At 35.0% G+C, this 25,200-nt stretch overlaps 5 protein-coding genes across 6 annotated transcripts in view; all 5 read left to right on the forward strand.

The window, feature by feature from the left end:
• The window catches only part of LOC106869814 (2-(3-amino-3-carboxypropyl)histidine synthase subunit 1), a 103,008-nt gene that overhangs the window by 65,852 nt on the left and 11,956 nt on the right, over nucleotides 1-25,200 (forward strand). The gene's annotated exons all lie outside the window — the stretch shown is intronic.
• Nucleotides 1,574-3,216, forward strand: LOC149134985 (galanin receptor 2b-like). The gene has a single exon (XM_089353649.1). The coding sequence runs from the start codon at nucleotides 1,918-1,920 to the stop codon at nucleotides 2,809-2,811; it is 894 nt and encodes a 297-aa protein (XP_089209775.1). The 5' UTR covers nucleotides 1,574-1,917; the 3' UTR covers nucleotides 2,812-3,216.
• LOC149134986 (galanin receptor 2b-like) lies at nucleotides 9,905-11,709 on the forward strand. The gene has a single exon (XM_089353269.1). The coding sequence runs from the start codon at nucleotides 10,462-10,464 to the stop codon at nucleotides 11,440-11,442; it is 981 nt and encodes a 326-aa protein (XP_089209395.1). The 5' UTR covers nucleotides 9,905-10,461; the 3' UTR covers nucleotides 11,443-11,709.
• LOC149134987 (neuropeptides capa receptor-like) lies at nucleotides 15,089-16,944 on the forward strand. Its single transcript, XM_089353645.1, has one exon. The coding sequence runs from the start codon at nucleotides 15,411-15,413 to the stop codon at nucleotides 16,332-16,334; it is 924 nt and encodes a 307-aa protein (XP_089209771.1). The 5' UTR covers nucleotides 15,089-15,410; the 3' UTR covers nucleotides 16,335-16,944.
• LOC149134988 (galanin receptor 2a-like) lies at nucleotides 17,591-18,801 on the forward strand. Its single transcript, XM_089353647.1, has one exon. It carries the CDS (start codon nucleotides 17,591-17,593, stop codon nucleotides 18,509-18,511), a length of 921 nt encoding a protein of 306 aa, XP_089209773.1. The 3' UTR covers nucleotides 18,512-18,801.

The raw sequence follows: 25,200 nt of genomic DNA on the forward strand, positions 1-25,200 counted from the left end.
CACTCTCTTAGAGCATTGCTGATCACTTTGATGTGCTTGGTGTCTAATACTATTATGGTGAGGTCATCTGTGTGTGCAAGTACAGATCTTCAGCATCCTAGTTCATGTGCGATACACTGCATTGCCTCTAGTTTCCACAACAGTGGCAAAAGAATCAGTGCACATAAGGGAGATGATATGGCACACTTTAGAAGGATTGTGTGCCAGAATACTGAATGACTGTGAGAGGTAGCTGTTCACCCTCACCACTAACCAAATGTTGTTATAAAATAGTAATCCAGTCCCTGAAGAATTCACTGAAACCAGCTGTTGTGAGGATTGCTGCCAAATATTAGTGGGTGACCCTATTGAATGCTTCCTATTGACCTGCATTATCACAGGTCTCCCTTGTTTGAGTTCTTTCTAAGTACAGATCTTTTCTATCCTACTTCATGTGTGATGCACCTTAAGGCCTGTAGTTTTCACAGAGCTGGCCTAGGAGTCAGGGTATACAGAACTGATCAGAGCCCACCTATGCCATGTTCATCACCTACTTTCTCTATGATGTATTGCATGAGGTGGATGTTGTAATATATTGATATGTTCAGGATACTGCATGTTTGCATATCATCAGTCTGACTATTGAAGACAAGTGCAAACTCTTTGCAAGTATCTTGGCCAAAATCTTGACATCTACTTTGAGCAAAAGTTATGTACTGAAAATTATTGATGTGGTTCCCCTTGTTTCAGTTTTTTCTCATTAACACTACTGTTGTGAGTTTTTGTATCCCCCTGCCAAAAGGTCATCTAACAAGTTTGACATAAATGTATACTTACTATACAGTAACTAATCCCTCCATGCAGTTAGATATTACTGGAACATTGTCTGATATTCACGACACTCTGCCTCCATTGCCATGAGTCATAACTTATTGATGAGGTGATCATTTAAGTCCATTGTGTGACCAGAGATGCCACTTCTGAACAATGAAGTGTCACAAAAAAGTTGCAATATTAAGAGTAACAGATTGGGAAAATCTAAGTGTTTGAATCATCCTTCCTGCTTAAATTTTCTAACTCTAGTGAGTCCAATATGGTGGTGTTAGATCCTATTGTATTGAGTTAAAAAAGGAGGATATATCTGTAACCTTATTTAAGCAGAATACAACACACGCTATTACATTTTACTTTGATAGCTTTCTGTGTATGTTTACTTCGTATTGTAATTGTATTTGTGTAAAAACTCAACTACAACAACAGCACAAAGAAATATCATCCCCAGTATACAAGTTTGGATTACAGATGATGTTAATGCACTAATCAACCAGTGTCGGGATTTTATTTTTTCCGTTTCTTTACAAACCCATAGAGCAACCTTTTAAAGTGAGTGGTTCTCCATGAATGTTGTCCACTTTTCACATTCTTTCCCCATTGCCAAAACTCACAGCTCACTGATGAGGTAGTCATTGCAGTCCATTGTGCGATTAGGGTTTGTACAAAACAGTGAAGTGCCAAAGAGCAGCTGTTTTATTAAAAATAGCAAATTAAGAAAATGTAAGTGTTTTTCCAGCATAAATCCTCTAAATTTGTCCAATATTGTGATGTTGTTATCTTAAGTTGAATCTGTTAAGTTAAACCAAGCAGGATATATATTAATCTGTAAACATTTATAAGCAGACAACTGCATAAGCTATTGCATATTATTTTAATCATTCTCTGGATGTTTACTTCACATTGTAATTATATTTGTGTAAGAACTCAACTGCAACAGTAAAACAAAACGAATATCATCTCCAGTATATAAGTTTGGATTACAAATGGTGTTAATGCAGTAAACAAATTGCTTACCTACAAGTACATCTCTGACATATATATATATCAACAATCAGCATATATACATTATATTCATTAAACTAGAAACTACACACTTATTTCAACATGAATGAAACCCATTTGTCTGATCCTGTTATGTTTTCAAGATTAGTTGTTTTTAGTATCATACCTTTCTTCCTAATTGTGGGACTCATAGGTAACATGTTTGTGGTATATATTTATGCACGCCAATCCCAGAAAAGCAATGTAGAAACATTCATCCTTGTACTAGCTGTCATTGATCTCATTGGATGTATCCTTGGAATGCCTCTTGAAATGACTGAACTTTACCCAGCAATTCAGTTAAATTATTTGTGCAAATTGTACAGGTTTATTGTCTTCATCTGTTCTTTCATGTCATCCTTGATTGTGATTTCTATTGCCATTGAAAGGTTCAGAAAAATATGTTGCCCACATGACAAACAAATCACTCCCAAACGACGTAATACTCTTATTATTTTCAAAACTATAATATCAGTTGCATTAATAATACCTTTGGTTTTTTACACTGAAGGTGTTCCCTTTACCCATGAAAACAAGATATATATGACATGTGATACTAACTTTAGAGGGACCTTTGTCTGGCTATTTTCTGTTGGAGTATTATTTCTTCACATTATACTTTTCTTCACCATGACTGTACTTTCTTTGTTTGTTCAGAAGAGTATTACTCAGCATTTGAAGAAAAAGCAAAGTGAAGAAGAAGCTTGCAAACAAGAACAAATCAATCACATTTACATTGTACTTATCTCAATCTCCATTTTGTATTTTGTCAGTTTTTTACCAACACGTGTCTTCTTCGTCATATATCCATACTGCAAAGATTCCAACTTGTTGCAGATTTTTAAAGTAATTTCATATCGTAGTTGGATACTAAATTCATCATTAAACCCTGTGATGTATGGATTTTGTAAGAAAACATTCCGCAAAAGCATTGTAAATATATTTACTCGGGATTAAATTGTCTTTGAAACAGAGGAGAAATTTTAGGATTTGGTTTACACCACAGTTTCAACAGAGAAATACTTTCAGGTACCAGAAACATTTTCTGTGCTGACCATTTCAATTGAAATACACTTTTTTTTTTTTTTTTTTTGTACAATATTGAAAATAACTCAAAGCTTGAGTTATTTAATGAAATAATTACTGTTTCTATTTTTATTTTAACATTTGGAGAATTACATTTTCTTTCATAAAATTGGGATGTTTTGATATAAATCTGAAGATTTTACGATATACTGTTTGTATCCTTGACCCAGGGTCAGTCTAAGTTAAGTTATTATCAGAAAGATCAATTTGAACACCTGAATAGTTCCTCTATATCATATTTACTCTGTTGTTGTTTTATACCTCCCGTAGGAACATAACTGTTTATGTAAGTTCTACTTTAAACTCAAAATAATTTGGTTCCCACAGTTTCTGAATTACAATTTAGGTTTACATTTGAAAAATATTGGAAAGTAAAGCAAAATTGTTGATGTTGTTATTGTCACTGTCATTATCATCATCAACTTCATGAGCAGCAGCAGCAGTTGCATCTTCATCATTATTGTGATGACAATCAACATACAAGGAGTCTAAGTTGTTATTGTTTTTGAAATTAATTCAGAATTGCTAAAAACCTCGCAGATTAATTCAAAATTCTTTCCCTACCAAATTTAGTGTCCAAGAGAAGTAAATGCATTAGTAGAGACCTACAAAATGCACATGTCCATACCAGTGCAGCTGAGAACAAGTGTGCTAAGATAGTTTTTCATATATTCAATTTATGGGATGGATCCTGCTTCTGAATGTGCTGAGCCCAGTAATTTTATGTTTTGGAGATTGTATTTAAGGATGGCTTGAATTTTTGATGTTTGTTTTGTTATGTTTCTTTTTTATTTATTTATCTCCACATTGCTACTAATTAAGAAGACCTATTTTTTCCTACTCTTGAGGCTCTGATTTCATCTTCTCCCAAGTTGAGCTTCTGGAGTTTGATAAAATAAAGAACCATTTAATTACTGGTATTTATAGCATTGGTTTACCTCCTCCCCACAAAACTTCTGGCCTTGTACCTAAATTAGAAATTATCATCATCATCATCATCATCATCATCATCACTTTTATGTTCACTTTTCCCTGCTTGAGCATCTTAGTCAAGTCTTCTCCAACACAGCATTGTGCTATTCCTGTCTTTGTATCATTTTTCTAAGTTTCAAAATTTTTAGACTGGTTACTCCCATGTGGACCTTCTGAGAGTTCTTTGATATCTGCACTGGTATGGACATGTTACCTAGGCACATTATATGTCCCTAACAATGCATTCGCTTCTTTTGTACAATACAATTGTCAAATAAAGGATCCAAAATTAATCTGCTGTGCTTTTAGCAATTCTGAAACATATTTCAAAAATAACAACTTAAATTTTTCCTTCCACGTAAATGTTTTATATCTTTTGCTGAGCAGAAAATTATTGTTAAACCCACCAAAGAATCTTTTGTTATACATACATTATTAGCAATTTTTATTCCTATTTCAGAAATAAACCCTTCTAAGAGTTGTGATTAACATTACTATCATTGTCTCACATTTCAGCATTTTCTTACATGTCTTCGGTACAAACAGTTTATTACATTACATTTTTGCTTGTGTGTGTGTGTTTTAATCTGTTTGGTTATTCAGTCTTTTTGGGGAAGTCCTGTAATTGGATACTAAATTAGGTAAACAAACTAGACAGGAAGAGAAGGAAAACAATGATGGAATTTAGAATACACCATCCAAAATCTAACATAGAAAAGTTATATATACACAACAAATGGAAGCTGTTAGAGGCCTTAAACAACTAGAAAACTATTATAAAATATCCACTATAGTACTACAGAGATAGCCAAGTCAGAGCCAAGGAAAACTAATAGAAAAAGCTACAAAGAATGAGCAAACCAAAAACCTGTTTTCTGTTTTCAAGGAAGCTGAAAAATACAAGAAAGAGGTCATAATATCAGACAACTATGAAGGAAAAGATACAACAAAAGTTGTAAAGCAACTAAATTCACAACTAAAACTGGAACTACAGTACTATGCAAAAGTCCGGCCACTTTTAACTATTGTAAATTCCTACTAACTGCTGACTTATAAGTGGATGTTTTGCATTGTTTCTTACTGATAAAATATTGGTCCTGTTTGAGTCATTTCCATACTTAATCATTTATATTTTGTAATAGGAATTCTGAATGAGAGGGGAAGATGCGAGATGACCATCAAAAATGGCTGTGTAAAAGTTTTCAGCCACCTCATATTAACCAATCGAGAAACAGAGTTTTAAAACAGAAATATGTCTATAACGAAAATTTATTACATAACTAACAGAGATACCTGGCATTGCTTGGGATTAAAATGGCACAGTGTGTATATAATATATTACAGTTATGTTGAAACAGGTGATATGGGAAAGTGCAGCATTGTTGTTAACAAAACATTTGTGGAGTAAATGATGGGCTAATTCGACTAAGTGACATGCTATGCGTCTGTTTGGAGTATTTCAGGCCCTAACCTGTCATGGAAAATTGGGGATGGGGGTTATGTGATTTTTGAATGCACCAGAAAGCTGTCAATGGATATACTCTCTTTTGCAGCAGTCAGCGCTGTGTCTAACCCGACCCATCACCTGAAATTTTGACACTTCCTTCGGGTTTGTTGTCTTACATTATTTATGAAGTAAATTTGGAGGAACTGTGGTTGTCATTTGTGGGTAACAGGGAACCAATGAAGTGATAGATTTGCCCTTGAACTTTGACGTCGGCATAAATTCATCTTTAACTATCTTCTTAGATGCAGTAAATGATGTCATTTGAAAGGCATAGTTGTATTATGTGATATTGTTCAGAAAATCCTTTGACTTGATGGAAGTCCTTTCTAGAAGATTCATAAAATGTTGAGAAGGAGCTAGTAGTGCTGGCAATGTTACCTGACTGCCTAAGCAGCACATGCCATTTGTTTCATTTGAAAAATTCAAACCTCTACAGAAATGACAATTTGTGTTTAGCACACCAATTTGGACCGAGTTATCATTTTTATAAGAATGGGATGGATCATATCTGAAAAGAGCTTCAGGAGTTGTGAAGAACAAATTTGTACATAGTCTGTTTCTGAGAGCTATTCTATTGGACCTCTGTCAAATCATTAAAACATTGATTTAATGATCCAGTATTAAGTGCTGCAGCATGCATTTGCTGATTTTGGGAAAGTCTCATTTCCCTTCTCTCTGGAGACTCTATCTGATGTGCTGCAGCATCCCTTTGCTGATCTTGAGAAAATCTCATCTCACTTTTCTCTGGAGACTCTTGCCTTTGGTTTTCTACAATCCTCCTTGCTTTATACTTGTTTCTAGAGAGATTATGTCTTTTCTTTGGTGGCATTTTTTTTCAATATTGTAAACAAAAAATTATGAACATAGAAAGAAATTATACATTAATCCTTCTTTTTGTAAGTAATTGTATGTATGTGGTGTGTTTTTATTTTTGTATTCAGTATAAATTAACCAAAGAGAAGCACATGTATGAACTGCTAATTTAACGGTAAATGCCACAATAATTATTATAGGTAAATTTCTTAATATATTTTTATATATATTAAGCACATGTATTAAATGTTAATTTAAAGGTAAATATGTTACTGTAAATAACTTGCAACTGCTGCAATAATTATTAACTGGTAAATAAAAGGTGAATGTGTATTTTTATATACCTTGGACCTGCCACTTTATTGTTTTTTGTCAAAAGTTTCACCTCCAGCCGTTCGTTATGTCAGTCTACACATACACTGATATACCATTCTGCTGTGGTGGCCGTAAAGATGGAAAGTTGCCAATGCGTAATGTTGTTCACATTAGGATGTAAATTATTCATTTATTTCAAATACAATAGAAATAAGATGATCTTAATGTTATCACATTAGAATTAAAAGTGAAAGAATGAAAGTGAAACAATATTATAGCTTTATCACATTATAGATAATAAGCAGCTTTCTTTATTATAGTACAGATGTGACTAATTTGGCGAAACATTACTTTCATTATTGAAACATTGTCAGTCTTGTAATGCAACACTTTGTAATTTTGGTTGAAATTGAAAGTGTGAAACTATTTTCACTTTCTAATGAAGCCTGGTCGTTGTAGAGTAGTGTCTTTCAAATAACTACAGCTGGTTGTTGATAGAATGTAGGATGTATGTAAATGAAAATATAGTTTATCTGGTAGCCCAAAAATTACTGAATATTTTGATACCCCATATGTCAAAATGGGCAATGCACTTTTGGAATGCATAAGAAACATACGCACACGCACACACATGCATGCACATACACACACACACACACACACACATTCTTTCTCTCTCTCTCTCGCTGAGAACATAAGGTATGAAACATACGCATTTCTCTGTCACCCGCTATCCCTGTCTTTCATCTTCTCCTATAGAAACCTGTTTTCTGTCTCTGTTTCTTTCTCTTGTCTCTCTGTCTTTTTCTCATTTTGTGTTTCTCCTGCTCATTCCGTAAAAATTTATTTGAAGAGAGCAGAATTTGAAAGAAAAGAAAATGAAAAGGACAGAAAAAATGAAAAATGTATGGACATGTATGTGTGTGCATGCATGCGTGTGTGTGGGAGAGAGAAAGATAGATTGAGAGATAGAGTGAGTGAGTGAAGGTGTGTGTCATGATGACTGATGTCTTTTAAGGTACAAACACATTTAGAAAATGTGACGTCATCGTCATTGTATAAAATGTTTACGATAGTTGGTTTATATAAAAGAGTATGTTAAATTTTTGAAATGCAGATATGTGAATGGAACTAAGTTTAGTTTGTAGCCGAAATAGTACTGGATCTTTTGATACCCCATACTTTATAATTGGTAACTCAATTTCTCAATTTTAGAATGCATAAGGAATATATATATATATATATATATATATATATATATATATATATATATATATAGGACAGACTTCTTTCAAACTGAAAGTATTATCTCACATTACAATAGAGATGTAATACTGAAATAGTGTAAGAGGTAAGAGATTGCTCTGGGCTTGCAACAGGCAAGAAGTTGAACATTTTTTGGGCCCATGACACTGGATGAACCCATCTAAGTCTACGAATGGTTATAGTTAAGTTGGTAGGTCTGTAGGCTCGCATTAATGAAGAAGCAAAAAAATTATTGGTAAATCTTAAGAAGTGCACCCGCATGCATTTCACTAAGAAAAAGGTAAAAAAAACTTGGATTTTTTTTTATTGATATCAAGTACCCTGTTCCCCTGTTCTTAATCAAAGAAATAGAAAAGAAGTTAAAATGTAAAAAATTGACTGAACCAGTGTGAAAGATTGCTTGGCGTCCGCATTAGGCAAGAAGTAAGAAATTATTTTGAAAAAAGTGAAAATGTAAAATTTGGGGTAGGGACAGGGAATTGAAAATGAAAGATAGGAATCTGCTGGAAAAGAAAGAAAGAAAAGTGGTGGGGGTTGACATGCAGGTGTACTTGTAAACATTAACTGATTTGGTTGGTATTTCTAACACAACCTGCTACCACTGAACAGGTATTTGCGAGTAGCTGTTACGTGGTTGCAGCGTGTGCTAGAAATAGCAGTGAAATCTTTCATTTTTTTCCTTAGTGAAACGCGTGCAGTGGCATTTATTGAAATTAATCCAATTTACGAATGAAAAAGGTTACGTACCAAATTCAGCAGAATGAATGAATGGGTTTTACTCGATCAGTATTGCTTTGATAGAGCAATGTTGTGAAAGGCAAGATGAGAGAAATGGTAAGAGCAAAGAAGAAAGTGGTTATGAGTTGCATTCCGGATGTTATCATTTGTCAATGCATGGCTGCCCTGTCGTATTTATAAGAAATCAGACGGGTAGAAGGATGAAGATATCAGTGGTGCTATAGTCGTGTGGAGTCCTTTGAACTCTCCATATGCTAGCAAGGTTAGAGGTGAAGTGAATGACAATATATTTCACTTGACAAGGTAGCATCTGGTTAATGTCTCTTACCATTTTCCATTGTCCTGTCATGAGCAGTAAGTTTTATTTCCCCCCCCCCCCCCCGTTGTGGGAAGCAAATGAGAATGAATTGTAAGGGGACAATGTTTTTGAGATTCTGGTTCAAATCTAAGGCAAGGCTGAAAGGATTCCCAACAGCTATTAGTGGCACTGGTAGAGTGTTGATGATGAATATGTATGTATAATAGTTTCACTTTAATAGTTTAATAGTGAAGCTATTAAACTGGAGGTATCTCACATTACAATAGAGATGTTATTGTTTCACTTTTGACACATAATACTGAAATAATGTTAGACATAAAAGATTGCTCTGGGCTCGATTTGGCAAGAAGTTGAAAATTTTTTTGGCCCATGAAACTGCAGAGAAAAGGCTGTATAGGCATATCCCAGAAAAGGGCTCAGAATATGACAAAGCAATCATATACCTGCCAAAAGTTCACCAAACAAGTCTGGCATATAAATGTATAAAACCAATAGAGTAAACTATCTAATGCAAGTGATTTTCTCCCTTGTGCAGCTAGATATTGCTGCACATATTCCTCTGAATATTGTCTGCTTTTCACAACACTTCCATGAATCACACCACACTGATGAGGTTGTCATTACAGTCCATTGTATGATTAGGGTCACCACTTGTGTAACAGTGAAGCTCCAATATTAAATCAAATTGCACAAATGTAAGTGTTTGAATCATCTTCCCTACTTAAGTTTCCTAATTTGTAAGATGAACCTGTTAAGTTCAAACAAGTGGGATGTATATTAATCTGTAACTTTCTACAAGCAGAATACCACACAAGCTATTGTGTTTTACTTTGATGACTCTGGATACTTGCTTCACATTATAATTATATTTGTGTAAGAATTCAACTGCAAGAACAGAACAAAACAAATATCATCCCCAGTATACAACTTTGGATTACAAATGATGTTAATGCACTAATCAACTTGATTGCCTACAACTACGTATCTGAAACTAATGTAACATTAGTGTTTTAAACAGATTGAATCTTCCATGTCTTAACACGTACCTCCTTGCGACAATGTACACTTTCGTTTAATCAAGATATCCTTCACCTAAAAGTAGCTTGCAGTCGACACCTCGCCTGGATACTTACCGTTTCTGAGGTTCCACTCACTATGAAACATATGTAGCCTGGATCTTATCTATTCCATTCCTTAACTCTTCTATTCTTATTCACGTACCCAGCAACCCTGGTCACCCACCATGGAATAGAAAAAGAGCTTTTTTCAGCTTATCATACTTTGATACAAAAATATCTGCAACCTTCCATCTCAATAAACCACTATTGTCCCCATAGTTGTTTTTTATATTTACTACAGATTGCTTGAAGCTAACTTTCCTCCTATGCCTCAATCCTTGGATCTTATATTTATATATATATTCATATATATGAGTGGGTGGACAAATGAAAGAAAACGACAGTCAACACATTTTGTAGGAATCGCATGTATTATTTGAAACAGTTTGATTTTGTTCCATGCTACTTCAAGTTTCACAGGTCCCTAACGGGAGCCCAACTGTGTCTGTATATGTATACAAACACAGACATATATGCATATCAACATATATACATTATACTTACTAAAGCAGAAGCTACACACTTATTTCAACATGAATCCAACCCATTTGTCTGATCCTGTTTTGCTTTCAAGATTAGTTGTTTTTAGTATCATACCTTTTCTCCTAATTGTGGGACTCATAGGTAACATGTTTGTGATATATATTTATGGATGCCAGTTCCAGAAAAGCAATGTAGAAACATTCATCCTTGTACTAGCTGTTATTGATCTTATAGGATGTATCTTTGGCATGCCTCTGGAAATGGTTGAACTTTACCCGGCAATACAATCAACGTATTTATGCAAATTTTACAAGTTTGTTGCTTTCATCTGTTCTACCATGTCATCCTTCATTCTTCTCATAATCTCTATTGAAAGGTTCAAAAAGATATGTCGTCCACTTAGCAAACAAATTACTCCAAAACAACGCAATATCCTTGTGATTTTCATAACTGTAACATCAGTTGTATTGGTACTGCCACCTGTTTACTACACTGAGGCTGTTCCCTTTTCTCATGAAAGCAAGGTGGATATATGTGGCAGTGATTTTAGAAGGTTATTTCTCTGGACATATGCTCTCATGGCATTAATTGTTCATAGTATTCTTCTCTTCTGCATGACTGTACTCTATTCATTTGTTTGGGAGACTGTCAATCAGCATTTCCAGAAAAATCAAAGTAAAAAAGGAGCTTTCAAGCATGAACAAATCAACCACACAAACATTGTACTTTTCTCAATTTCTGTTTTATATTTTGTGAGTTTTACACCAACTCTTGTTTTCTTGGTCATGTATCCATATTGTGGAGATTCTATCCTGTTACAGATATTTAGAGTAATTTTATATCGTACTTGGATACTAAATTCATCCTTAAATCCCATTGTGTATGGATTCTGCAACAGAATATTTTGGAAAAGTTTTGTACATATATTTACAAAGAGTAAAAGTAACTTTGAAATGGAGGAGAAGCTTTAGGATTTGGTTTATACCACACATTCAGTTGAAAGGAATACTTTCAAGTACTAGATACAGTTTATTTGCTGACCATTTCCAACCAATTTTTTTTCTTTTTTTTTGCTTTTGTGCAATATTGAAAATAACTCAAAGCTTGATGTATTTGATAAAATAACCTTCTTTTTCACTTTTGTTCTAATCTTTGGACAATTGCATTTTCTTTCATCATATTTGAAAGTTTTTATTTTGTTTTTACATGTCTTTGATATGTACAATGTATTATGTATGTGTATGTTAATGTTTCTTATATTCAATTAATGGAACACATCCCATTTGTCAGTGTATTGAGCCAAGTAATTTTATGTTTTGGACTTTGTAGTTGATGGACATATTGAATTTTACATGTCTGTTTTCCTGTCTTTTGTTGTTTAATCCCACATTACATTTCTAACATGTGGAGGCGCAATGGCCCAGTGGTTAGGGCAGCGGACTCGCGGTCATAAGATCGCGGTTTCGATTCCCAGACTGGGCGTTGTGAGTGTTTATTGAGCGAAAACGCCTAAAGCTCCATGAGGCTCCGGCAGGGGATGGTGGCGAACCCTACTGTACTCTTCCACCACAACTTTCTCTCACTCTTACTTCCTGTTTCTGTTGTGCCTGTAATTCAAAGGGTCAGCCTTGTCACACTGTGTCACGCTGAATATCCCCGAGAACTACGTTAAGGGTACACGTGTCTGTGGAGTGCTCAACCACTTGCACGTTAATTTCACGAGCAGGCTGTTCCGTTGGTCGGATCAACTGGAACCCTCGACGTCGTAAGTGACGGAGTGCCAACAACACATTTCTAACAAACAAGATAAAAGTTTTTTCATGAATGGGATCCAAGCACAACAACAATAATAATAATAATCCCCCCTGTTATAGGCACAAGGCCTGAATCTTTGGTGGGAGGTGATCTAGTTGATTGACCTTTAGTACTGAACTGGTACTTATTTTATTGACCCCCAAAAGAATGAAAGGCAAAGGTGAGCTTGGCAGAATTTATTTGAACTCAGAATGTATAGACAGACAAAATGTTACTAAGCATTTTTCCTGGTGTGCGAATGATTCTGCTAGCTCATTGCCTTGCTGCTGCTAGTTGACTTTCAACATGGTTGAACAACCAACCCCAACCAGCCGGAATTCACACCATGGGTTCTATCACTGAATATAAACCTGGTCCATGAGAGCCCCATTCGGGTGAAATTCCTGAGTCACTATCTCACCCTTGTACACCAATCTGTCACAAGCTTACCCATTAACAGCTAAGTGGACTGGAGTAATGTGAAATGGAATGTCTTGCTCAAGAAAACAATGCATAGTGTGTTTGGGAATCAAAAACGCAATCCCACAATCGTAAGTTGAACACCCTAATCACTAATCCATGCTACTTAATGATGATGATTTTTAAATTAAACAAAGGGAAATATTTTGTGGACATTCTGTTGATTCTGTTACTTGTAGGATACATTTACCTGTGGGATACTTATATTATTAATCTCTTTATTACCCACAGGGGGCTAAACATAGAGGGAACAAACAAGGACAGACAAAGGGATTAAGTCAATTACATCAACTCCAGTGCATAACTGGTACTTATTTAATGAATTCCGCATAGACGAAAGGCAAAATCGACCTTGGTGGAATTTGAACTCAGAATGTATAGACAAACGAAATACTGTTAAGCATTTCACTTGGCTTACTAGCAATTCTGCCAGCTCGCCTCCCTTATATTATTGACAACCCAAGAAGGATGGTATGTTGGGTTGACCCTAATATGATTTAAATTCAGTATGTAAGGGGGTCATAACCAAAAACTGCATGGAATTTTGTTCCGTAACCTATTCCACTGGCAATAATAATCCTTTCTAATAATTGGTGTTTCTAATTTAGGCAAAACAACAGCAATTTTGAAGTAAGAGTTAGTTGATGACACTGACCCATATATTTAACCCTTTAGTGTTTAAACCGGCCATATCTGGCCCAGATATTCTACATGTTTTATATTCAAACTGTCCATTTCTAGCTTCTCACACCTAACCTACATTAACATTCTAAAAATAAACAATCACATCAATGAAACCTCAAAGCTATAAGATAATGCATGATTAATTCAAAACAATTTGAGTGAAAAAGTATTAGATTTAACAGATTAATCTGAACACTAATGGGTTAAATGAGACTTTCTTTTAATGACCTTGAATGGATAAGAGGCTAAGATTCATTTACAGAATTTGGATTTAGTTGGTACGAAACTAGAACAAATACTACAAGTATTTTATATAATGTTTTAATGTTTCTGCTAATCCACTTCTACTTGCGTTGGGCCTTATGGAGGCAGTGACATCAAGCTGAGTGAGATCATAGTGATGACCAATGCCAGTGTTGTGTAACAGACCTGTTGAACTGAGTGAAATTGTAGTCGTGGCTGATGCCAGTGCCATCTGACTAGCAAATGTGCAGGTGGCCCCTAAAAAGCACCATTCAAATGTTGGGCCTCATGGTGGCAGTGACAGGCGACCAAGACCCTTGGTGATATACCATGCTTGTGTTGACCTGTCAAGCAAAGTGAGACCATGTCGTGGCCAATGCTGGTCTCAGGTCAATGTAAAAAGCACCCACTACTCTCTCAGAGTGGTTGGCATTCAGCCGTAGGAACCTTGCCAAATCAAATTGGAACCTAGTGCAGCCCCCCCCCCCCCCCGGCTTACCAGTTTTCAGTCAAACCATCCAACCCATGCCAGCATGGAAAGCAGATGTTAAATGATGATGATGATGATGATCAATGATAATGATTCCAAATTTTGGCTCAAGGCCAGAAATTTGAGGGAAGGATTTAAGTCAATTACATCGACCCCAGTGTTGAGCTGGTACTTACTTTATCAACCCTGAAAGAATGAAAGGCAAAGTCAACCTTGGCAGAATTTGAACTCAGAACATAAAGATGGATGAAATGCTGCTAAGCATTTTGTCTGGTCTGCTAACAATTCTGCCATCTTGCTGCCTTTAATAAAAATGGTAATATTAATAATAATAATTGTTTCTAATTTTTAGAACAAAGCCAGCAGTTTTGAGTGAAAGACATGTTGAGGACATCAACCTCAGTGCTTGACTAGTACATATTTTATTGACCCTGAGGGCATAAAATGCAAAGTTGACATTTGGCACGCTGGCACACCAAGTGTAATGTGTCAGAACAAAAGCCACAAAACTTTTCTCTAACCTTCTGAAGATTGTGCCAGGCAAATGCCCTTAAATGGTTTCTGATTTAGGCACAAGGCCAGCAATTTTTGAGGGAAGGTTTTTATCAAAACCATTGATCCCAGTGCTTCATTGATACTTTATTTTCTCACTCCTGGTACCATGAAAGGCAAATTTGATGTCAGCAGGATTTGAACTTAGAATATAAAGCATTGGAAGAAGTACCACTAGGCATTTTTTTCAACACTCTAACAATTCCGTAAATCCATCATAAGTAAGGAATGTAATTTAGTAAACTTGGAAGTGTTAGAATCATTTTTGCTACTTAGGTTTCCTAATTTTGTGCATAATTGTGTTTAATTTGAATCTACTTAGTGAAACAAAGCAGGATGTTTTTTAATCTGCAAACTTATATAAGTAGACTACTACACAAGTTATTGCATGTTAGTTTGATGGCTCTCTTTCTCTCTGGACATTAACTTCACACTATAATTGTATCTCTGTTACAATTCAACTGAGACAGAATAATATTTGTTCTCCAGAATACAACCCAATAACGGATGATTTGCAGTCTACTCATCATGCACTAATCAAGTTACTTACCTACAAGCACATCTCTGAAATTATTCTATAATTGCCTTATATTTACACATACACACACACACACACGCAGATACATGCACACACACATATGAACACTCTATACGTGCACATACTTAACTATAGATACACCACATACTTGTTTCACCATGAATGCAACCCTATTCACTAATCCTGTTATATTTTCAAGATTAGTTGTTCTTAGTATCATACCTTTTTTCCTAATTACGGGACTTATAGGTAACATGATCGTGGCATATATTTATGCACGTCAATCTCAGAAAAGCAATGTAGAAACATTCATCCTGTTACTAGCTGTTATTGATCTGGTTGGATGCGGCTTTGGAATGCCACTGGAAATGGTTGAACTCTCCCTCACAATTCGTTCAAAATATTTGTGTAAGCTGTACAAGTTTGTTGTTTTCATATGTTGTCTTATGTCATCCCTTATTCTTCTTATAATTGCCATGGAGCGCTTCAGAAAAATATGCCATCCACTTCGCAAACAGATTACTCCAAAATTACGCCAGATTCTTATCATTTTTATGGCAGTAACCTCAGTTGTAACATCACTGCCGGTTGTTTTCTACACTGATGCTGTACCATTTTCCCATGAATTGAAAGCCTGTAAAGTCTGTGGTAGTAGTCTTAGTAATTTGTCTGTCTGGTCATATGCTGTAGCAGCATTAATTGTTCACAGTATTCTTTTACTGACCATGACTGTACTTTATTCTTTTGTCCAGAACACTATTACTCAGCGTTTGAAAAAACAGCAAGGTAAAGAAGAAGCTTCCAAACAAGAAGGAATCAATCGCACAAACATTGTACTTTTCTCAGTATCTGTTTTGTATTTTGTCAGTTTTTCACCAACCCTTGTCTTCTGCGTCATATATCCATACTGCAAAGATTCTAATTTGTTACAGACATTTAAAGTAGTTTTGTTTCGTACTTGGATACTAAACGCCTCCTTAAATCCCGTGGTGTATGGATTCTGCAACAAAATATTCCGGAAAAGTTTTGTAAATATATTCACTAGGGGTAAAATTTTCTTTGAAATGGAGGAGAAATTTTAGGATTTGGTTTACACCACACTTTCAATTGAGAGGAATACTTCCAAGTACCAGAAGCATTTTCTTTGCTGACCATTTCAAATCAAATACACTATCTTTTTTTTTTTTCTGTGAAGTGTTGAAAATAACTCAAAGTTTGTGATATTTTAATGAAATAACCAACTTTTTCCATTATTTTTCTGATGTTTGGACATAATTATATTTTCTTTCATAAAACTGGAATGTTTTAATTTAAATTTGAACATTTTAAAAATATGCTATTTGTATCCTTAACCCAGAGTTATTTGTATCCTTAACCTACTCTAAGGTAGGTTAGTATTAAAAAGGTCTATTTGAACTCTTGAACAATTTCTCTATTACATATTTATTCTAGTTTCTATATTTTGTTTTATACTTTCTATAGACACATAACTGTTTGTGTAAGTCCTACTTTAAACCAAAAACTGTGTGTATCCTGCAGTTTATGAATTACATATTAAATCTATATGAAAAGTATACTGAAAAGCAAAAAAGAATATATTAAATTTTGTGATTGCTGTCATATCATCAGCAGAAAATTTCTGAATTACTTATCAAATTTAAATTAGAAAGGAAGTAAAGAAGATGAGTGTCTTGTCATCGTCATCATTGTTATCCTTACTGTCATTATCATCATCATCATCAACGTCATCATTGGCACTTTTATGTCCACTTTTCCTTAGTTATGATTCAACGAATTACCATAATTAACAGCCTAGTTAAGTAAAATGAAACTGGATATTATTGTTGCTATCGAAGTTTCCTAATTTTGTATATATTTATGAAGTTTTGATTTGTCAATTTATTTTTGTATCTAATTAGTAAGACAAAACAGGATATTCATTAATTTGTAACTTTATTTAAACAGAAACCACGCAAGCTATTGCATATTACTTTGATAGCTCTCTCAGGGTGTTTATTTCACATTTTAATTGTATTTGTGTAAGAACTCGACTAAAACAACAGAAAATTTTTGTTCTCCAAAATACGTTCTATGGTTATGGATGATTTTCAGTCTGCTGTTAATACACTAATCAAGTCATTTGCCTACTAGTACATCTCTGAAATTATTGCATAACTGCATTATATACACACACACACACACACACACACACACACACACACACACACACACACACACACACACACGCACACACACACTCATTGACACACACACACGCACATACACGCATGCACATTATACTTACTAAACTGTAGATAAATTACATACTTGTTTCACCATGAATGCAACCCTATTCTCTGATCCTCTTATACTTTCAAGAGTAGTTGTTTTTAGCATCATACCTTTCTTCCTAATTACGGGACTTATAGGTAACATGATTGTGGCATATATTTATGCACGTCAATCTCAGAAAAGCAATGTAGAAACATTCATCCTATTACTAGCTGTCATTGATCTGGTTGGATGTGGCTTTGGAATGCCAATGGAAATGGCTGAACTCTCCCTCAGAACTCAAACAAAGTATTTGTGTAAACTGTATAAGTTCATTATTTTCAACTGTTATATTATGTCATCCTTCATTCAGTTTACAATTGCTGTTGAACTCTTCAGAAAAATATGCCATCCACTTCGAAAACAAGTTACCCCCAAACTATACCAGACGCTTATCATTTTTATGACAGTAACATCAGTTGTAGCATCACTACCAGTTATTTTTTACATTGACACTGTACCATTTTCCCATGAAATGAAGGCCTATAAAGTCTGTGGTAGTAGTCTTAGTGGGTCCTTTGTCTGGTCATATGCTGTAGCAGCATTGATTGTTCACAGTATTCTTTTACTGACCATGATTGTACTTTATTCCTTTATTTGGAAGACTATTACTCAGCATCTCAGGAAAAAGCAAGGTAAAGAAGAAGCTCCCAGACAACAAGGATTCAATTGCACAATCATTGTACTTTTCTCAATATCTGTTTTGTGTTTTGTCAGTTTTACACCAACCCTTGTCTTCTGTGTCATATATCCATATTGCAATGATTCTAACTTATTACAGATATTTAAAGTAGTTTTATATCGTACTTGGATACTAAACTCCTCCTTAAATCCCATGTTTAATGGATTCTGCAACAAAATATTCCAGAAAAATTTTGTAAATATTTTTACTAGGGGTAAAGGTGACTTTGAAATTGAGAAATTTTAGGATTTGCATTTTAATAGAGAAAAATATTTTTAAGTACCAAAAACATTTTCTTTACTGACCATTTCAATTAAAATACATTGAAAGGCTTTCATTTGAATCTGAACATTTTAAAATATGCTGACCATTTCCAACATTTTTTTTTTGTGTGTGTGTGTTACATTGAAAAGAACTAATATTTCCATTATTTTTCTGGTGTTTGGAGAATTACATTTTCTTTCATAAAATTGGAAGGCTTTAATTTAAATCTGAACATTTTAAGACATGCTGTTTGTATACTTGACCCAGAGTCAGTCTAAGGTAGGTTATTGTCAGAAAGGTCTATTAGAACTCCTAAACAGTTTCTCTATTACATATTTATTCTAGTTTCTGTTGTTGTTTTATTCTTTCAGTATGATGATAACTGATATATCTAAGTTCTACTTTAAACCAAAAATTGCATGGGTCCTGCAGTTTCTGAATTACATATTGAATGTTTATTAAAAAAAAAATACTGAAAAGTATGTTATGATTGTTGTCATTATCATTATTGTCATCGTCACAATAATAAAAGTTTCTGAATTATTTATCAAGAATACTTAAAAAATGTACTGAATGTTGTTATTTTCAACATCATCATCATCATAAAATTTTCTAAATTATTTATCAAGTTTAAATTAAAGATACCAAAAAAGAAGATATTAATATTTTGTCATTATCATCTTCATTGTTATCCACCTCCTCTTTCTCATCAGCATCATCATCATTATCCATTATCTTAATCTTCATCATCATCATCATTGATATTGTCATAAAAGTTCCTGAATTACTTATCAAATGTAAGTTGAAAAAATACAAAAAAGAGAAGAATGATTGTCTTATCATCATCTTTATTGTCATCATCATCAGCAACACTTTTATGTCCACTTTTCCATACTTAAATAAGTTGTATGAATGCTCCCAACACAGTATCTTGCTACAAGAAGCTTCTCTTTGTCCTCTTCATCCCATTTCCACTCATATCTCCCACAATTTCATTTCACATGGACCTTCTAGCATTCCCTTGATGACTGCATTGTTATTGACATGTTCCTTATGCACATTATATATCTCTACACCAACGCAGTCACTTCTCTTGTACATTTGCAGTTAAAGGATATAGAATTAATCTGCTATTGTCTAAAGTAATTCTGAAACAATTTTATAAAATATACATACTTGAATTTCTTTTTCTATAAAAAATATTTGATATTCTTTGATGAGCAGAAATTTATTGGTAAAACCACCAATTCTTCAATCTTGTGTTATTAACTACTTTTATACCAACTGAAGAAATAAATCTTCCACATTTATTATTTGTATTGTTAATGCTTCTTGTTTCTCATGTGTTCCAGATGCATGTAGTATATCAGATTTTAGTTTTGTCTGTGTGTATTTGTATTTCATGTATTTAGTTTATGGGAAGTATCCCATGAAGCATGTCTGCTGTACCCTAAGGTTGATAAGTGCTGTGCACAAAACTCTCTGCCTTTGAGTAACTTTTCTAACCTTACTGTTGATTTCATACAATGATACATATGTGTGTGTGGAGGCGCAATGGCCTAGTGGTTAGGGCAGCGGACACACGGTCATAGGATCATGGTTTCGATTCCCAAACCCGGCGTTGTGAGTGTTTATTGAGCGAAAACACCTAAAAGCTCCACGAGGCTCCGGCAGGGGATGGTGGCGAACCCTGCTGTACTCTTCCACCACAACTTTCTCTCACTCTTTCTTCCTGTTTCTGTTGTGCCTGTAATTCAAAGGGTCAGCCTTGTCACACTACATTAAGGGTACACGTGTCTGTGGAGTGCTCAGCCACTTGCACGTTAATTTCACGAGCAGGCTGTTCCGTTGATCGGATCAACTGGAACCCTTGACGTCGTATCATAAGCAACGGAGTGCCAACAACATCATATGTGTGTGTGTGTGTGTGTGTGTGTGTACACACAGACATATGCATATCACCTTGTAGCACTCCTGCAACAATTTCAAAGAAATATTTATCATCATCTGGAGATTGTACCATTGAATATGTGTTTTTCTAGAGCACCATAACAATTTTTACTGTTTTATCCGATATACTATAAGCTAACAGTATTTCTTTCATTTTACCTCTATAAATCAAATTGAAGGCTTTGAGAAATATTAATGACTAACAGAACAGCATTTAGGTTTTTGGCTTTCACACCTTCAAGAATTTTGCAAACAGTTAAGATTTGATTGGTAGTTGACCATCCTCTTCAAAAGCCATTTGGATTTTTTCTCAAAACTTTTTTTAATTTCTAGACATATACTGTTAAGCAGCATAGAGTTATAAATTTTTGTAACTATTACTATAAAGGTTATTCTTCTTTAGTTTTTTGCCACACCAAGATCTCCCTTTTACAAAAAAAGGAGAATACAGCCCTTAGTCCTTGTATGCAGTGTGTTTGGGCTAAATTTGATTGTTTGCATAAATGGAAATGAAAACACATCCCATCCAAAAATAAAAGTATTTCAAAACATCAAAAAATATCAACAAGATCTGGGGTTCTTTACCATTTTTCATCTATGGACCCCTTTAATTACTATTTTATTCTGGTGGGTCCCCATAACCATTCAATGTTTAAAAACTAGTTTTATAGAAATTTCTTTCAAAATTTTTATTCTGTTGTAGGTTGAATTATATATAAACATCAGAAAAGGAAACCAAGCTGTTTCTTGCAATGCATACCAATACTTACATCTAAAGCAAATTTTTTTACAAGGTCCCTTAAAATAACCATTGTGGGTCCTGAGTTTATTATTTTGTTGCATGGACCCTCCCCCAATCTTATATGGATCCTCAGGGACCATATTGACCCCAGTTGAGAACCACTGAACTAGATTATGCCTGGAAGATAACAGTTTACTTGAAAAAGCTGCCCTCAGCTTCCACTATGGCTTCAAGACAGATCCAGAGCCTAGTGTATGTGTTTCTTACAATGTCCATTGGAAATCTTCAAACACTTCCTTAATGCTGGCCATGAGCTCATTCTGTGGTGTTGCATTCAGAGCAATTGATGCTTTTCTTATCTGCACCCAGTACACTCTGTAAAGTGGTTGGTATCAGGAAGGGCATCCACCTGTAGAAACCATGCCAAAGCAGACAATAAAGGTTGGCACAGACCTCTGGCTTGCTACCTCTTTTTGAATCATCCAACCTATCCCAGTATGGAAAACAGATGTTAAATGATGATGCTGATATCTGTCTGTCTGCCTGTATATATGCACATATATACAAACACATATATTTATGTGTGTGCATACATGCACGCATGCACACACATGCACATGTGTATATACTAATATGTGCATGTATATATATTATCTGTATATGTGTGTGTGTGTGTATATATATATATATATATATATATATATATGTTTTTTTATATGTATATATCTATGTGTGTGTATATATATATATATATATATATATATATATATATATATATAATAATAATAATAATAATAATAATAATAATAATAATAAAAGGGTGAAATAAATTAATTAATCAGTCAATTAATTAGTAATTAATAATTTTACCAAGTAGTTTGGTACGTTAAAATAATCTTTTTGGGTAAAATTATACAAATATCCTATAATTATAAACATAATTTTATCAGGGGTCAACTAATTGCTTCACCACGCACCAAATTTAGAAATAGCAGTTAAAAAGGTTATTTTAGCGTACTGAACTACTTGGTAAAATTATTAATTAATTGATTTTACCCTTTTATTATTATTGAAATATAATTTACTCCCTGATCGAAAACTGCAGTTTCTGCGGAATTACTCATAACACATGTGGGTTCTGAGGATAAATACGTGTTCTCATTCAGCTGTATATTTTTGAAAATGCTGGTTAAATATCAGTTATGCGATGATGCTTGATCGCGTACATATTTAATTCTAACACTCTCAAATCTATATTTGAAATGCTGCACTGAAGATGGGAAATAAGTAAGTAAATATAGCTTTACTTTAATCCCGAAACGTGTATGTAGCTAATCTAAGACGTGTGGATTCGTTATTTTTTCTCTTTGCCTACGTAAAAAAAGTGTGTTACTGTCTGGGAGATATTTATGGTAGCAGAAAAAGTATTTTAACTGCTATTTCTAAATTCAGTGCATGGCAAAGCAATTAGATGACTCCTGATTATAATTATGCTTATAATTATAGAATATTTATATATATATATGCGTGTGTGTATATATATATATATATATATATATATATATATATATATATATATATATATATATATATATATACATATATATATATATATATATATATATATATACATATATATATATATATATATATGTGTGTAAATATATAAAAACAAAAAGATAAAGAGAGCAAAGGTAAGGTTGAAGAAATTCTTCAACCTTACCTTTGCTCTCTTTATCTTTTTGTTTTTATATATTTACATATACACAGGCTAATACACGACTTATAATACCCAATCCTGTTCATACAACGATTGGGGTAAACTAATCGGTATACAGCACTTACTCGGTATTACCTGTATCCTCCGGGGTTTGGTTAAATCCAATACCCTCCTCAACCTTATATATATATATATATATATATATATATATATATATATATATATAATTATTCAATATTAACAGTTTTGTATTAGAAAACCAAGAATTTATGGTGGGCTACGGCTTTTTGAGTCGATGACCTAACGGTTTTATTCTGCAATTAACTTTATATATATATATATATATATATATATATATATATATATACAAATAATTACAGAGGCATCAAGCTGTTAGATCAGGTTATGAAAGTTACAGAGAGGGTCATAGCCCAACTAATTAGGGAGCGAATCAATTTAGATGAGATGCAGTTTGGGTTCGTGCCAGGTAAAAGCACTACTGATGCCTTATTTCTAATAAGACAGCTGCAGGAGAAATACCTAGCCAAAGATAAACGTCTGTACCTGGCTTTCGTTGATATGGAGAAAGCCTTTGACAGGGTCCCCCAATCCCTTATCTGGTGGTCAATGAGGAAACTTGGGATAGAAGAATGGTTAGTGAGAGCTGTGCGAGCCATGTACAGAGATGCTGCCAGTAAGGTGAGTGTTGGAAATGAGTACAGCAATGAATTCCGGGTAGAGGTAGGGGGTCCACCAAGGTTCCATCCTCAGCCCCCTCTTATTTATCATAGTCCTTCAGGCAATCACAGAGGAGTTCAAGACAGGTTGCCCCTGGGAGCTCCTCTATGCTGATGACCTTGCCCTAATTGCGGAGTCACTATCAGAGCTAGAGGAGAAGTTTCAGGTGTGGAAGCAAGGTCTAGAATTGAAGGGCCTTAGAGTCAACCTAGCTAAAACCAAAATCCTAATAAGTAGGAAGGTAGATAAAATACAAACCCCTTCAGGTAGATGGCCCTGCTCAGTATGTAGAAAAGGAGTAGGTAGTAACTCTATAAGATGTACCCGGTGCAAGCTATGGACACATAAGAGGTGCAGCAACATCAAAGGCAGGTTAACTAGCAAGTTAGTTTTTGTTTGTGGCAGATGTTCAGGTGCAATAAAGACTGTAAACAAACAGGAAACAACTTCTATCTCATTCCAGGGTGAAAAACTAGAGGTAGTCGATAGCTTCCGCTATCTGGGCGACCAAGTTAGTAGTGGGGGTGGGTGCGCTGAAAGTGTAGCTGCTAGAATAAGAATAGCCTGGGCAAAGTTTAGAGAGCTCTTACTCCTGCTGGCGACAAAGGGACTCTCACTCAGAGTAAAAGGCAGATTGTATGACGCATGTGTACGAACAGCCATGCTACATGGCAGTGAAACATGGGCTGTAACTGCTGAGGACATACGTAAGCTCGCAAGGAATGAAGCCAGTATGCTCCGTTGGATGTGTAATGTCAATGTGAATACCCGTCAGAGTGTAAGTATCTTGAGAGAAAAGCTGAACATTAGAAGCATCAGTTGTGGTGTGCAAGGGAGACGATTGCGCTGGTATGGACATGTGGTGAGAATGAATGAGGATAGCTGCGTGAAAAAGTGCCACACCCTAACAGTTGAGGGAACCCGTGGAAGAGGTAGGCCCAGGAAGACCTGGGCTGAGGTGGTGAGGCAAGACCTTCGTACATTGGGCCTCACCGAGGCGATGACTACTGACCGAGACCTTTGGAAATGTGCTGTGCGTGAGAAGACCCGGCAAGCCAAGTAAGATCGTTGCCAGTGCCCCTGGACTGGCTCTTGTGCGGGTGGCACATAAGATGCACCATTTTGAGCTTGGCCGTTGCCAGTACCGCCTGACTGGCCTCCGTAGGATTTTCGAGCAAGATCGTTGCCAGTGCCCCTGGACTGGCTTGTGCGGGTGGCACATAAAAGACACCATTTCGAGCGTGGCCGTTGCCAGTATCGCCTGACTGGCCTTCGTGCAGGTGACACATAAAAGCACCTACTACACTCTCTGAGTGGTTGGCGTTAGGAAGGGCATCCAGCTGTAGAAACTCTGCCAAATTTAGATTGGAGCCTGGTGTTGCCATCCGGTTTCACCAGTCCTCAGTCAAATCGTCCAACCCATGCTAGCATGGAAAGCGGACGTTAAACGATGATGATGATGATGATGATGATGATATAGATATATGTTTATTCACATGTGTATATATAAGATTGTATATG

The sequence above is a fragment of the Octopus bimaculoides genome, chromosome 6 (genome assembly GCF_046866305.1).
Source record: "Octopus bimaculoides isolate indiv1 chromosome 6, ASM4686630v1, whole genome shotgun sequence".
Taxonomy (NCBI): domain Eukaryota; kingdom Metazoa; phylum Mollusca; class Cephalopoda; order Octopoda; family Octopodidae; genus Octopus; species Octopus bimaculoides.

What these genes read in the sequence shown, in the direction of transcription:
- LOC149134987 (XM_089353645.1), top strand. Translation starts at nt 15,411, where the DNA reads ATGAATGCAACCCTATTCACTAATCCTGTTATATTTTCAAGATTAGTT.
- LOC149134986 (XM_089353269.1), top strand. Translation starts at nt 10,462, where the DNA reads ATGCATATCAACATATATACATTATACTTACTAAAGCAGAAGCTACAC.
- LOC149134988 (XM_089353647.1), top strand. Translation starts at nt 17,591, where the DNA reads ATGAATGCAACCCTATTCTCTGATCCTCTTATACTTTCAAGAGTAGTT.
- LOC149134985 (XM_089353649.1), top strand. Translation starts at nt 1,918, where the DNA reads ATGAATGAAACCCATTTGTCTGATCCTGTTATGTTTTCAAGATTAGTT.